The sequence below is a fragment of the Nomascus leucogenys genome, chromosome 14 (genome assembly GCF_006542625.1).
Source record: "Nomascus leucogenys isolate Asia chromosome 14, Asia_NLE_v1, whole genome shotgun sequence".
Taxonomy (NCBI): Eukaryota; Metazoa; Chordata; class Mammalia; order Primates; family Hylobatidae; genus Nomascus; species Nomascus leucogenys.
This window is the reverse complement of record NC_044394.1, coordinates 49060924-49074025: the sequence shown is the minus strand read 5'-3', so window position 1 is coordinate 49074025 and position 13102 is coordinate 49060924. Positions and strand designations below refer to the sequence as shown.

General features: G+C 37.3%; 1 protein-coding gene across 1 annotated transcript in view; it reads left to right on the top strand.

Annotated features, from left to right (window-relative positions):
* Window positions 1-13102, top strand: part of TSGA10 (testis specific 10) — a 151377-nt gene that overhangs the window by 108622 nt on the left and 29653 nt on the right. The window contains 1 exon segment of the mRNA XM_030828593.1: window positions 5670-5879. Within this exon segment, the coding sequence (XP_030684453.1) occupies window positions 5670-5879 (210 nt within the window).

Here is a 13102-nt window from a genome sequence, read left to right as displayed (position 1 = left end):
CACCCAGATTCATAAAGCAAGTCCTGAGTGACCTACAAAGGGACTTAAACTCCCACACAATAATAATGGGAGATTTTAACACCCCACTGTCAACATTAGACAGATCAACGAGACAGAAAGTTAACAAGGATATCCAGGAATTGAACTCAGCTCTGCACAAAGTGGACCTAATAGACATCTACAGAACTCTCCACCCCAAATCAACAGAATATACATTTTTTTCAGCACCACACCACACCTATTCCAAAATTGGCCACATAGTTGGAAGTAAAGCTCTTCCTCAGCAAATGTAAAAGAACAGAAATTATAACAAACTGTCTGTCAGACCACAGTGCAATCAAACTAGAACTCAGGATTAAGAAACTCGCTCAAAACCGCTCAACTACATGGAAACTGAACAACCTGCTCCTGAATGACTATTCGGTACATAATGAAATGAAGGCAGAAATAAAGATGTTCTTTGAAACCAACAAGAACAAAGACACAACATACCAGAATCTCTGGGACACATTCAAAGCAGTGTATAGAGGGAAATTTATAGCACTAAATGCCCACAAGAGAAAGCAGGAAAGATCCAAAATTGACACCCTAACATCACAATTAAAAGAACTAGAAAAGCAAGAGCAAACACATTCAAAAGCTAGCAGAAGGCTAGAAATAACTAAAATCAGAGCAGAACTGAAGAAAATAGAGACACAAAAAACCCTTCAAAAAATTAATGAATCCAGGAGCTGGTTTTTTGAAAAGATCAACAAAATTGATAGACCTCTAGCAAGACTAATAAAGAAGAAAAGAGAGAAGAATCAAATAGATGCAATAAAAAATGAAAAAGGGGATATCACTACCGATCCCACAAATACAATCTACCATCAGAGAATACTACAAACACTTCTATGCAAATAAACTAGAAAATTTAGAAGAAATGGATAAATTCCTCGACACATACACCCTCCCAAGACTAAACCAGGAAGAAGTTGAATCTCTGAATAGACCAATAACAGGCTCTGAAATTGTGGCAATAATCAATAGCCTACCAACCAAAAAGAGTCCAGGACCTGATGGATTCACAGCCAAATTCTACCAGAGGTACAAGGAGGAGCTGGTACCATTCCTTCTGAAACTATTCCAGTCGACAGAAAAAGAGGGAATCCTCCCTAACGCATTTTATGAGGCCAGCATCGTCCTGATACCAAAGCCTGGCAGAGACATAACCAAAAAGGAGAATTTCAGACCAATATCCTTGATGAACATTGATGCAAAAATCCTCAATAAAATACTGGCAAACCGAATCCAGCAGCACATCAAAAAGCTTATACACCATGATCAAGTGGGCTTCATCCCTGGGATGCAAGGCTGGTTCAACATACACAAATCAATAAATGTAATCCAGCATATAAACAGAACCAAAGACAAAAACCACATGATTATCTCAATAGATGCAGAAAAGGCCTTTGACAAAATTCAACAACCCTTCATGCTAAAAACTCTCAATAGATTAGGTATTGATGGGACGTATCTCAAAATACTAAGAGCTATCTATGACAAACCCACAGCCAATATCATACTGAATGGGCAAAAACTGGAAGCATTCCCTTTGAAAACTGGCACAAGACAGGGATGCCCTCTCTCACCACTCCTATTCAACATAGTGCTGGAAGTTCTGGCCAGGGCAATCAGGCAGGAGAAGGAAATAAAGGGTATTCAATTAGGAAAAGGGGAAGTCAAATTGTCCCTGTTTGCAGATGACATGATTGTATATCTAGAAAACCCCATTGCCTCAGCCCCAAATCTCCTTAAGCTGATTAACAACTTCAGCAAAGTCTCAGGATACAAAATCAGTGTACAAAAATCACAAGCATTCTTGTACACCAATCACAGACAAACAGAGAGCCAAATCATGAGGGAACTCCCATTCACAATTGCTTCAAAGAGAATAAAATACCTAGGAGTCCAACTTACAAGGGATGTGAAGGACATCTTCAAGGAGAACTACAAACAACTGCTCAATGAAATAAAAGAGGATACAAACAAATGGAAGAACATTCCATGCTCATGGGTCGGAAGAATCAATATCGTGAAAATGGCCATACTGCCCAAGGTAATTTATAGATTCAATGCCATCCCCATCAAGCTACCAATGACTTTCTTCACAGAATTGGAAAAAACTACTTTAAAGTTCACATGGAACCAAAAAAGAGCCCGCATCGCCAAGTCAATCTTGACCCAAAAGAACAAAGCTGGAGGCATCACGCTACCTGACTTCAAACTATACTACAAGGCTACAGTAACCAAAACAGCATGGTACTGGTACTACAACAGAGACATAGATCAATGGAACAGAACAGAGCCCTCAGAAATAATGCCACATATCTACAACTATCTGATCTTTGACAAACCTGACAAAAACAGGAAATGGGGAAAGGATTCCCTATTTAATAAGTGGTGCTGGGAAAACTGGCTAGCCATATGTAGAAAGCTGAAACTGGATCCCTTCCTTACACCTTATACAAAAATTAATTCAAGATGGATTAAAGACTTACATGTTAGACCTAAAACCATAAAAACCCTAGAAGAACACCTAGGCAATACCATTCAGGACATAGGCGTGGGCAAGGACTTCGTGTCTAAAACACCAAAAGCAATGGCAACAAAAGCCAAAATTGACAAATGGGATCTAATTAAACTAAAGAGCTTCTGCACAGCAAAAGAACCTACCATTAGAGTGAACAGGCAACCTACAGAATGGGAGAAAATTTTTGCAATCTACTCATCTGACAAAGGGCTAATATCCAGAATCTACAATGAACCCAAACAAATTTACAAGAAAAAAACAAACAACCCCATCAAAAAGTGGGCAAAGGATATGAACAGACACTTCTCAAAAGAAGACATTTATGCAGCCTAAAAACACATGAAAAAATGCTCATCATCACTGGCCATCAGAGAAATGCAAATCAAAACCACAATGAGATACCATCTCACACCAGTTAGAATGGCCATCATTAAAAAGTCAGGAAACAACAGGTGCTGGAGAGGATGTGGAGAAATAGGAACACTTTTACACTGTTGGTGGGACTGTGAACTAGTTCAACCATTGTGGAAGTCAGTGTGGCGATTCCTCAGGGATCTAGAACTAGAAATACCATTTGACCCAGCCATCCCATTACTGGGTATATACCCAAAGGACTATAAATCATGCTGCTATAAAGACACATGCACATGTATGTTTATCACGGCACTATTCACAATAGCAAAGACTTGGAACCAACCCAAATGTCCAACAACGATAGACTGGATTAAGAAAATGTGGCACATATATACCATGGAATACTATGCAGCCATAAAAAATGATGAATTCATGTCCTTTGTAGGGACATGGATGAAACTGGAAACCATCATTCTCAGTAAACTATCCCAAGGACAAAAAACCAAACACCGCATGTTCTCACTCATAGGTGGGAATTTAACAATGAGAACTCATGGACACAGGAAAGGGAACATCACACTCCAGGGACTGTTGTTGGGTGGGGGTAGGGGGGAGGGACAGCATTAGGAGATATACCTAATGCTAAATGAGGAGTTAATGGGTGCAGCAAAACAAGGCTCATGGATACATATGTAACAAACCTGCACATTGTGCACATGTACCCTAAAACCTAAAGTATAATAAAAAAAAATATTCTAAATTTTTTTTTGTGATTTCTTCTTTGACCTATGTGTTATCTAGAAGTATGTTGTTAAATTTCTAAATATTTTGGTATTTTCCAACTATCCTTCTGTTAATGTATTTCTAGTTCAACTCCATTGTGGTCTGAGAGTATACTTTGTATGATTTTTGCTCTTTTAAGTTTGTTCAGATGTGTTTTACAGGGCATATGTAATCTGTCTTAGTGAATGTTGCATGTGAGCTTGAAAAGAATGTGTATTCTGCTGTTTTTGGATAAAGTACTCCGTAAATATTTAGATCCAATTGATTGATAATGCTGTTTAGTTGAATTGTATCCTTGCTGACTTTCTGCCTGCTTGATCTGTCAATTACTGATACATGGGTGTTGCATTCTCCAATAATAATCCATAATAGTAATCTAGAATAGTAGATATGGGTATCTCTCCTTGCCATCCTATCAATTTTTTTGCCTCATATATGTTGGCATGCTCTGTTGTTAAGAATGTGCACATTAAGGATTGTTATATCTTCTTTGAAAATTAACTTTTTACAATCATTATGTCATGCCCTCTCTTTATTACTGATAATTTTCCTTTCCCTGAAATTTGCTTTGTCTGAAATTAATGTAGCTACCCCAATTTTCCTTTTATTAGCATTAACATTTGAATATTGATATTAATTTATTGTAGATAAATAAGTAGATCTTGTTTTCTTATCCACTCTGACCATTTGTCTTAATTGGGGTATATAGATTAGTCACAGTTAAAGTAATTATAGTTGGATTAATATTTCCCGTATTTATAAGTATCTTTAACTTATTGCCCTATTCATTTGTTTGTTTAGTCTTTAGCTGCTCTTCTGCCTTTTCTGGTTTTAATTGAGCATGTTATATAATTCCATTTTGTTTTTTCTCTTGGGGTATTAATTATATTTTCTTTGTATGTATTTATATAGTTATTTGTATCATTATTTGATTAATATATGGCTCCTCTGGTAGTCTGGATGTTTCATTAGAGGAGATATCACATACCATCAAATATGTACCTAGACACAGTGACTGGAATATAGAGTACATTCAATAAATATGTGATGAATGGGTAGGTGGATGGAAGGATGGATAAAAAGTTGGCTTGGAGAATAAGAAAGAGTGAGTGAGGAAGGAAGGGAAGAGATAGAGAAAAAGTAGGAGTGAATTATGGCCAAATAACTTATAATGGGAGCAAATTCTTGTGCTTTACACTTGTAAAATCACTTGTAAAAACACATACATTTATTTGCCTCTCAGTTCTACTTGTCTTCACATTATAGCAAACAAATACTTCTCTGTAGGTGACAGTGCACTTACATAAGACATTTTTCTGAAAGAAAAGGGTGGGGGTGGAATTATCTTGAACATTCGAAAGAATTTATGTAACTTGAATCTCATAGTTTTAAAAACATACTCTTATTTCCTATAATGTGGATATATACTTAATTTATACTTGCCCTTAGTCTTTTTCCCTCAGAGGTATTATTAAGTGTTAAAGAGTTACCAGTTTTCATTTTATGACATTATGATTGAAATTGACATGCCAGTCAAGAATTCAAAAACAGATATTGTGAATAAAACAGTGGCTAGCATTTTTGTTTTTAACAACAACAATAGCATTTGTATTATAAAATAATTGAAACTGGCTAATACAGGTAAAACTGTTGGTCAAATGATGTGTCTCAACTAGCTTTGGGGCTGGAGACTTTTAAGTGGGAAAAGTTTTTTTTTCCTAAGTACATTAAAAAGAATGACCAGTTGACCACCCTGCTCATGAATTTTATATAAAAAAAATCAAAACCCGAATTTATCTTAGAGTGTTTTGTACATATTGTTACCACCTGTATTATCTAAAACTTCATACAATCTAAGTGCACTACTCTTAGATTTGCCCCACTTCGTTTTTCCATGTTATAGTTTTCTTCCAGTTTAATATATATGTATACATACATAGATATAATTTTATTCTTACAGCACTTAAATGCAGAAAGGTCTTACAAGTCCCAGATTTCTACCTTACATAAATCTGTTGTAAAAATGGAAGAGGAGCTTCAGAAGGTTCAGTCTGAAAAAGTGTCCGCTCTTGCAGATTTGTCTTCTACTAGGGAACTCTGTATTAAACTTGACTCAAGCAAAGAACTTCTTAATCGACAGCTGGTTGCTAAAGATCAAGACATAGAAATGGTATGTAATATATTTTTAAAATCTTCTTTAAAATTGCTATTACTGTAAAGTTAGTGTAATTTCGGAAAAGTAAGTTCTTTTTTATGTAATATTACATCAAGCCATGTCTTTGAGCTTAGATTTTATTTTTAAAATCCAAGAAGTTAGTTTATGACAGCTGTATTCCAAACAACTTAAGACTCTAACAAAAACTCTTCCTTTGAGCATGTAATTTGCATTTACTTTTAGCCAGCAGAATCATAAAACACATTGACATAGTGATCAGCAAAGAACCATGAGGTTGAGGTTTATTTAGCTAAATTGTAACTTTAATGATATTCTTTTAAGCTAAATGTATTTACTAATTGGCCGGGTTCTTTTAACTGTAACTCAGTTGATTGTATCTACTTTGTGCCTGACATTGTACTTGCCACTGGGAGTATAATATTCAAAAGATATAGGTTCCTGTCCTCAGGGACTTCCCATTGACATACAACTAATTTGTAATGAATGATATATTAATAAGAGACACTAAAAGCTTTATAGAGGAAATTTCTATTCAGCCCAGGAATATCAGGGAGGAGTATACAAGGAGATACTCAGGAGCTCTAAAGGAATGAGGCATCCCATTCAGAAGGAAAAACAACACAGACAAGGGTATGGAGTGAATAATAAGTACTTTGTAATGGCTAGTGTAGCATGCATGGGAGGAAGTGGCTGGAGAGATAAAGCCCGAATTTTAAAGGGGTATGTATAGAAGATGCATAGTGTATTTGAAATAGTGGAAAATTTTGGTCATGTTTAAAGTTCTGTTATTACCAAACCCTATTGAGCCTTTATTTTTTTAATTTTTGAAACGGAGTCTCACTCTGTCGCCAGGCTGGAGTGCAGTGGCATGATCTCGGCTCACTGCAACCTCCGACTCCCTGGTTCAAGCGATTCTCCTGCCTCAGCCTCCCGAGTAGCTGGGATTACAGGTGCCCACCACCACACCTGGCTGATTTTTGTATTTTTAGTAAGACAGTATTTCACCATGTTGGCCAGGCTGGTCTTGAACTCCTCGACTTTAATCCAAAATGTATGGAGATTTGAAGTTGTCTCAAACGTACTTTTAAAGCCACTATCATTTGCGCTCTCAAGCAGTTGATCCTCTTCTAGCATGGACAAAGTCGATTCACCTAGCATATTCACAAATGGGTTGCGGATCCATTCCTTCCAAGTTCAGGGGTGTTTTGTGATTGGGAAGTAATGCTCAAACTTTTTTGAAAGCTGAGCTAGGTGATCATACACCAACTGGGAGAAAGAAGGCCCTGGCTCACCCTCCTTCAAAATCTCTGTTAATGTTTGAAAAATGTCAAAAATCCCAGTGTTCACTCGTTGCCCCCAAAATTCCAGTTTGGCTTTTTTTGTTTGTTTTGTTTTGTTTCGCTCTGTCGCCCAGGCTAGAGTGCAGTGGCATGATCTTGGCTCACTGCAGCCTCCACCTCCCTGGTTCAAGCGATTCTCCTGCCTCAGCCTCCCGAGTAGCTGAGATTACAGGTGCTCGCCACCACACCTGGCTGATTTTTGTATTTTTAGTAAGACAGTATTTCACCATGTTGGCCAGGCTGGTCTTGAACTCCTGACCTCAAGTGATCTGCCCACCTCAGCCTCCCAAAGTGCTGGGATTACAGCAGTTTAGTTTTGAATGCAGCCACTTTATCTGCCAACTTGAAGACAGTTGTCATTCTCCCCTGAAGTGACAGATGGAGTTTGTTGAGCAAGGCTGTATAGGTCATACAAGTAAGTTTTGAGACCCATTCTCTGTCACTAAAATGTGCTTCCAGTGGTGACATTTTCTGAAAGAAATCTCTGGAGTTGCTCTCATAACTCAAAAACTCTGGCCAGTGATACACCTTTAGAAAGTCATCTCACTTCTGTATATAAGAGAAGACGTGTTTGCTCTGCATCCATCTCTTCACGGAGCTATGCGAACAGACATGAGTTAAGGGCATGTACTTTAATGTGGCTGATGATTTTAATCACGTCCTGCAAAACGTTGTTAAGTTCAGGTGACATTTTTTGGATAGCCAGCATTTCTCTATAGATGACACAGTGTGTAGACTCACATTCAGAAGTGACCTCTTTGACCCAAGTAATGAAATCAGAAAGCTATCCATCCAGCCATGGCAACCACTGCCATCTGCGCATATACTGACACAAAATGACCAATTCAGTTTTCCTGATATGTAGTCATTCAAAGACTTGAGTAGTCTGCAACTGTGATGTTGGTTGGCAACAAAAGTACACATAACATATCTTCATGCACATGCTCCTGAAAAATATATCACACAGAAACAAGCATTGTTGCCTTGCTGTCAACATCCGTACACTCATCAACCTGGATTGCATACCACGGTGACTCATTAATCCTCTCTAACAACTGTGTCGCAATATCCTCTGTTATTTCATCAATTCATCTAGTTATTGGTGCTAGCCAAAAGAGGAACACTTGCCACCTTTTGAACTTCAGCCTCTTCTAAAATTTTATGACATATATCCTTATCAGTAGGCAGAATCAACTCTCCACCCATAGCAAAGGGCTTCTTAGCATTAGCAATGTGTTTAGCCACTAAGAATGATGCTCTCAGTGGAGATACATTTGATGAAGTGGTGGCCTTTAATAATTTCTTCTGTTCTTTGTGTTCACATTTTTTTTCTTTTGAAAAACTCCAAAGGCTTGTCTTTTAATACAGGGTGCTTTGTCTCCAAGTGGCAAAGCAGTTTTGAAGGTTTCATGGTTTCACTGGATAGTCGGTCACTACATTTTATACAAAGCAGACTTGGAGAATGTGAATCAACTGTTGCAATGAACCTGTAATTTAAGTAGGACTTGGTATTTTCTTTTAAATGCAGCTTTCCTTTTGTTGACAGTCTTAGATTCTTCTGCTGTCTCATCATTGGGTCTTTTGCCCTTTTCAAAGAAGCTCTCTAGTGATGTTTGTTTTTTACTCATTTTGACTAGGGTTTGCTTGTGGGCTTACCAAAACTGTGACTCAGACAAGTACTCAGTGCAGGAAAGAGACACGGATGGAAGTGGTAAATAAAAAAATGGGCAGGCCACATGCAGACTAAAATAAGTGTCAGATTCTGACTTAAAGCCTGCCACTAGATGCAGCTGTACAATTGAAGCACATCAACTCACTTGCCACTATAAAGCCTACCACCAGATGCAACTTAATTGTCACTTGCCACTCAGCAATAGGGTTTTGATATGAGTCTGCAAGCAATTGATTTATTAAGGTCTCTGTGCAGTCAAACCTCTCTGCTAATGTTAATCTATATTTGCAGCAGCTCCCCAGAGCTAACGTCAGTGCCTCAGCTCCACCTCAGATCATCAGGCATTAGATTCCTTTAAAGAGTGCACAACTGAGATCCCTTGCCTGTGTAGTTCACAATAGGGTTCCACTCCTATGAGAATCTAATGCTGCTGCAGATCTGACAGGAGGCAGAGTTCAGACAGTAATGCGAGTGATGGGAAGCAGTTGTAAATACAGATGAAGCTTTGCTGGCTCACCTGCCATTCACCTCCTGCTGTGTAGCCCGGTTCCTAACAGACCACAGACTGGTAGTGGTCTGTGGCCCGGGGGTTAGGGACTCCTGCTTTATCAGACATGTGGTTTGCAAATATTTTCTTTCAATAAGTATGTGGCATGTGGTTTTTATCGTCTTAACATGGTCTTTCTCAATTAAAAAGTTTTCAATTTTGATGAAGTCGCATTTATAAATTTTCCTTTTATGGATTGTGCTTTTGGCTTTAAGTCTAAAAATTATTTGCTATAGCTCTAAATCTCAAAGATTTTCCTACTTCTTATTCTAAATGTTTTATAGTTTTATTTTTCACATTTAATTCCGTGACCCATTTTGAGTTAATTCTGCGTAAAGTGTGAGGTTGACATAGAGGTTCTTTTTTTTTTTTTTTTTTTTTTTTGGCCTATGAGTATCCAACTGCTTCTGTACCATTTGTTTAAAAAGCTATCTTTCTGCCATTGAATTGATTTTGTACCCTTGTGAAAAATCAGTTGGGTATATTTGTGTGGGTCTATTTCTTGGTTTTCTGTTCTTTTACATTTACCTATATATCTGTCTTTCACCCAGTACCACAGAACTTTGATTACTGCAGTTATATATTAAGTCTTTAATTTAGGTTCATCTGCTTTATTCTTTTTTTTTTTCAAAATTGTTTTAGGTATTCTAATCTCTTTGATTTTTCACATAAATTTTAGAATAATCTTTTTATATCTTTAAAAATCCTGCTTGAATTTTGATAGGAATTGCATTAAAATTGCATTAACTTGGGGAGAATTAACATCTTTACTATGCTAAGGCTTCCAATTCATGAACGTGATATGTCTTATTTAGATCTTCCTTGATTTCTTTTGTTAACTGTAGTTTTCAGCATGCAAGTTCTGTATGTTTAGATTTCCACCTACAAAATAAAAATAAGTATTCTTTTTTTGAGCTATTGTAAGTGGTATTTTAGTTTTAATGTCATTGTCAATGTGTTCCTTGCTAGTATGTAGAAGTACAATTGATTTTTGTTTTTTCATTTTCTTTTGGTTTGGTTTTAGAGATTGGGTCTCACTCTGTCGCCCAGGCTGGAGTGCAGTGGCACATAGATTACTGCAGTCTTGAACCCCTGGGCTCAAGTAATTCTTTCACCTCAGCCTCCCAAGTAGCTAGGTGGCACTACAGACATGTGTCACCATGCCTGGCTAATATTTTGATTTTTGTAGAGATGGGGTCTTGCTATGTTGCCCAGGCTGGTCTCGAACTTCTGGCCTTAATCAATCCTCCTGCCCCAGCCTCCCAAAATTCTGGGATTACAGGCATTAGCCAGCATGTCCAGCCAACAATTTTAATTTTTTTTTTTTGAGACAGAGCCTTGCTCTGTCCCCCAGGCAGGCAGACAGTGGCACGATCTTGGCTCACTGCAACCTCTGCCTCCAGGTTGAAGTGATTCTCCTGCCTCAGCCTCCCGAGTAGTTGGGATTACAGGCATGTGCCAACACACCCAGCTAATTTTTGTGTATTTAGTAGAGACGGGGTTTCACCATGTTTCCCAGGCTGGTTTCGAACTCCTGACCTCAAGTTATCTGCCCGCCTCAGCCTCCCAAAGTGCTGGGATTACAGGCATGAGCCACCGTGCCCAGCCAACAGTTTTAATTTTTGAATGTTTGTCTTGTGTCCTATGAACTTGCCAAATCCACTTACTAGTTCTAGGAGTTTTCCTGCAGATTCCATGGGGTTTTCTAGGTGAACAGCCACTATATCTGAAAATAAGAACAGTTTTATTCTTTTCTGATCTGTTTGCCTTTTCTTGCCTTCTTGCACTGTTTCGTACTTAAGCACTGTGTCAGTTAAGAATGGTGAAAGTGGACATCTTACCTTCTTCCCAGTATTAGGCAGAAAGCATTCAGTGTTTCACCACTAGCGTTATCTGTAGTATTTTGCAGTTGCTCTTTTTCAAGTAGAGGGATTTCCCCTCTATTCCCATATTTCTAAGAGGTTTTATCATAGATTGATGTTGAATTTTGTCAAATGCTTTTTCAGCATCTAATTATAAGATCCAATGATTTTTCTTCTTTAGCCTATTAATATGATAGATCACATTGGTTGTTTTTGAATATTGAACTAGCCTTCCATCCCTGAGATCATTCAGATGATTTTAAATAAGAAAAGAGAAGTTAGGGTCAAAAATATCTATATTGCCACCTTCGTTCTCCATAAAAATAGTTTAAAGCACTATCTGGACCTTTTTTTCAGTCTTAGTTTTCTTTGCTTTTCTTTTTTTTTAAAATACATTTACTGAGATATATTTGTCGATATATAATTCACATAATATACAATATACCCTGGTCTTGATTTTCTATCTCTTTTGTGGGGTGAGGGGAGGGGGGAGGGACAGCATTAGGAGGTATACCTAATGCTAAATGACGAGTTAATGGGTGCAGCAAAACAACATGGCACATGGATACATATGTAACAAACCTGCACATTGTGCACATGTACCCTAAAACCTAAAGTATAATAAAAAAAAATAGTATATCTATTAACTAACTCTTCTCAATAGGAATTTTGAGAACATGAATTCCAAATATTCTTCCTTTAACATCTTTTAATGAATACTTATGTTATGGATGATTTCCTTAAGCATAATATGAGAAGTGCTTTGGAGAATCTCATATAATTTTTGAAGGAAGCAAAGGATTTTAAAAAATGTAGTCATCACCTTAGGCTACAATGGATTTCAGAACCTAAAACTAGAATAAGGTACTTTCTCCTACTATAGACATTTTGTTACATTTCATTCTGGCTTTTCCTTTTCCTAGCCAGATTTTTGTGTTCTTTTGCATAGTTGCAAAATAATATATTAAATGGATTATTCTACTTTTTACCATTTCTGTGTAAAAAATTTAAAATTTTTATTGTATAAAACAACATGGAAAATTTTTTTACATAAAACTTTTATCACATTTTGCATTATATCCTTAAGATGGATTCCCACAAGTGTAAATTTTGGCACATACAGCCAACAAGCTTTCAAAAAGCCACTGCTTTACAATTAAGAGGAAACGTCATGAAAACAAAAATGGAAACAATAGACCAGTTAGAAGTTGAATAGAGAACCCTGGACAGCAGCAGCTAACAAGAACCCTTCTGGGATCAGAACAAGCCTCAAAAACTTGCCTCAAAACTACCCCTTCTTCTGTGAGTTTGACAGAGAGTAGAATGGTGGTGATGAGGGGCTGGGGGTGAGGGGAGTAGGGGAAGAAGGGAGACGTTGGACAAGGGGTGCAAATTTTCAGTTACAAGGTGAATAAGTTTGGGAGATCTAATGTACAGCATGGTAACTACAGTTAATATACTGTATACTTGAAATTTGCTATGAATAGATCTCATGTGTTCTTAACACACACATACAATAGTAACTAGATGAGAGAGAGGTGATGGATGTGTTAGTTAGCTTAATTGTGGCAGTCATTTTACAATGTATGTGTGTATCAAAACATCATGTTACATTTCTTAAGTATATATAATTTTTATTTGTCAATCATACCTCAACAATGCTTGGGTTGGGAAGTAGTACCCTTGCAAAGGGATCAAATGTAATTGGATCAGACTGTGAAGCAAGGTAACCCACAGTTGATTGTCAAAATAAATAGAACAGTCAGCTAGCAATTAATAGAGGCTAATATTTGGAT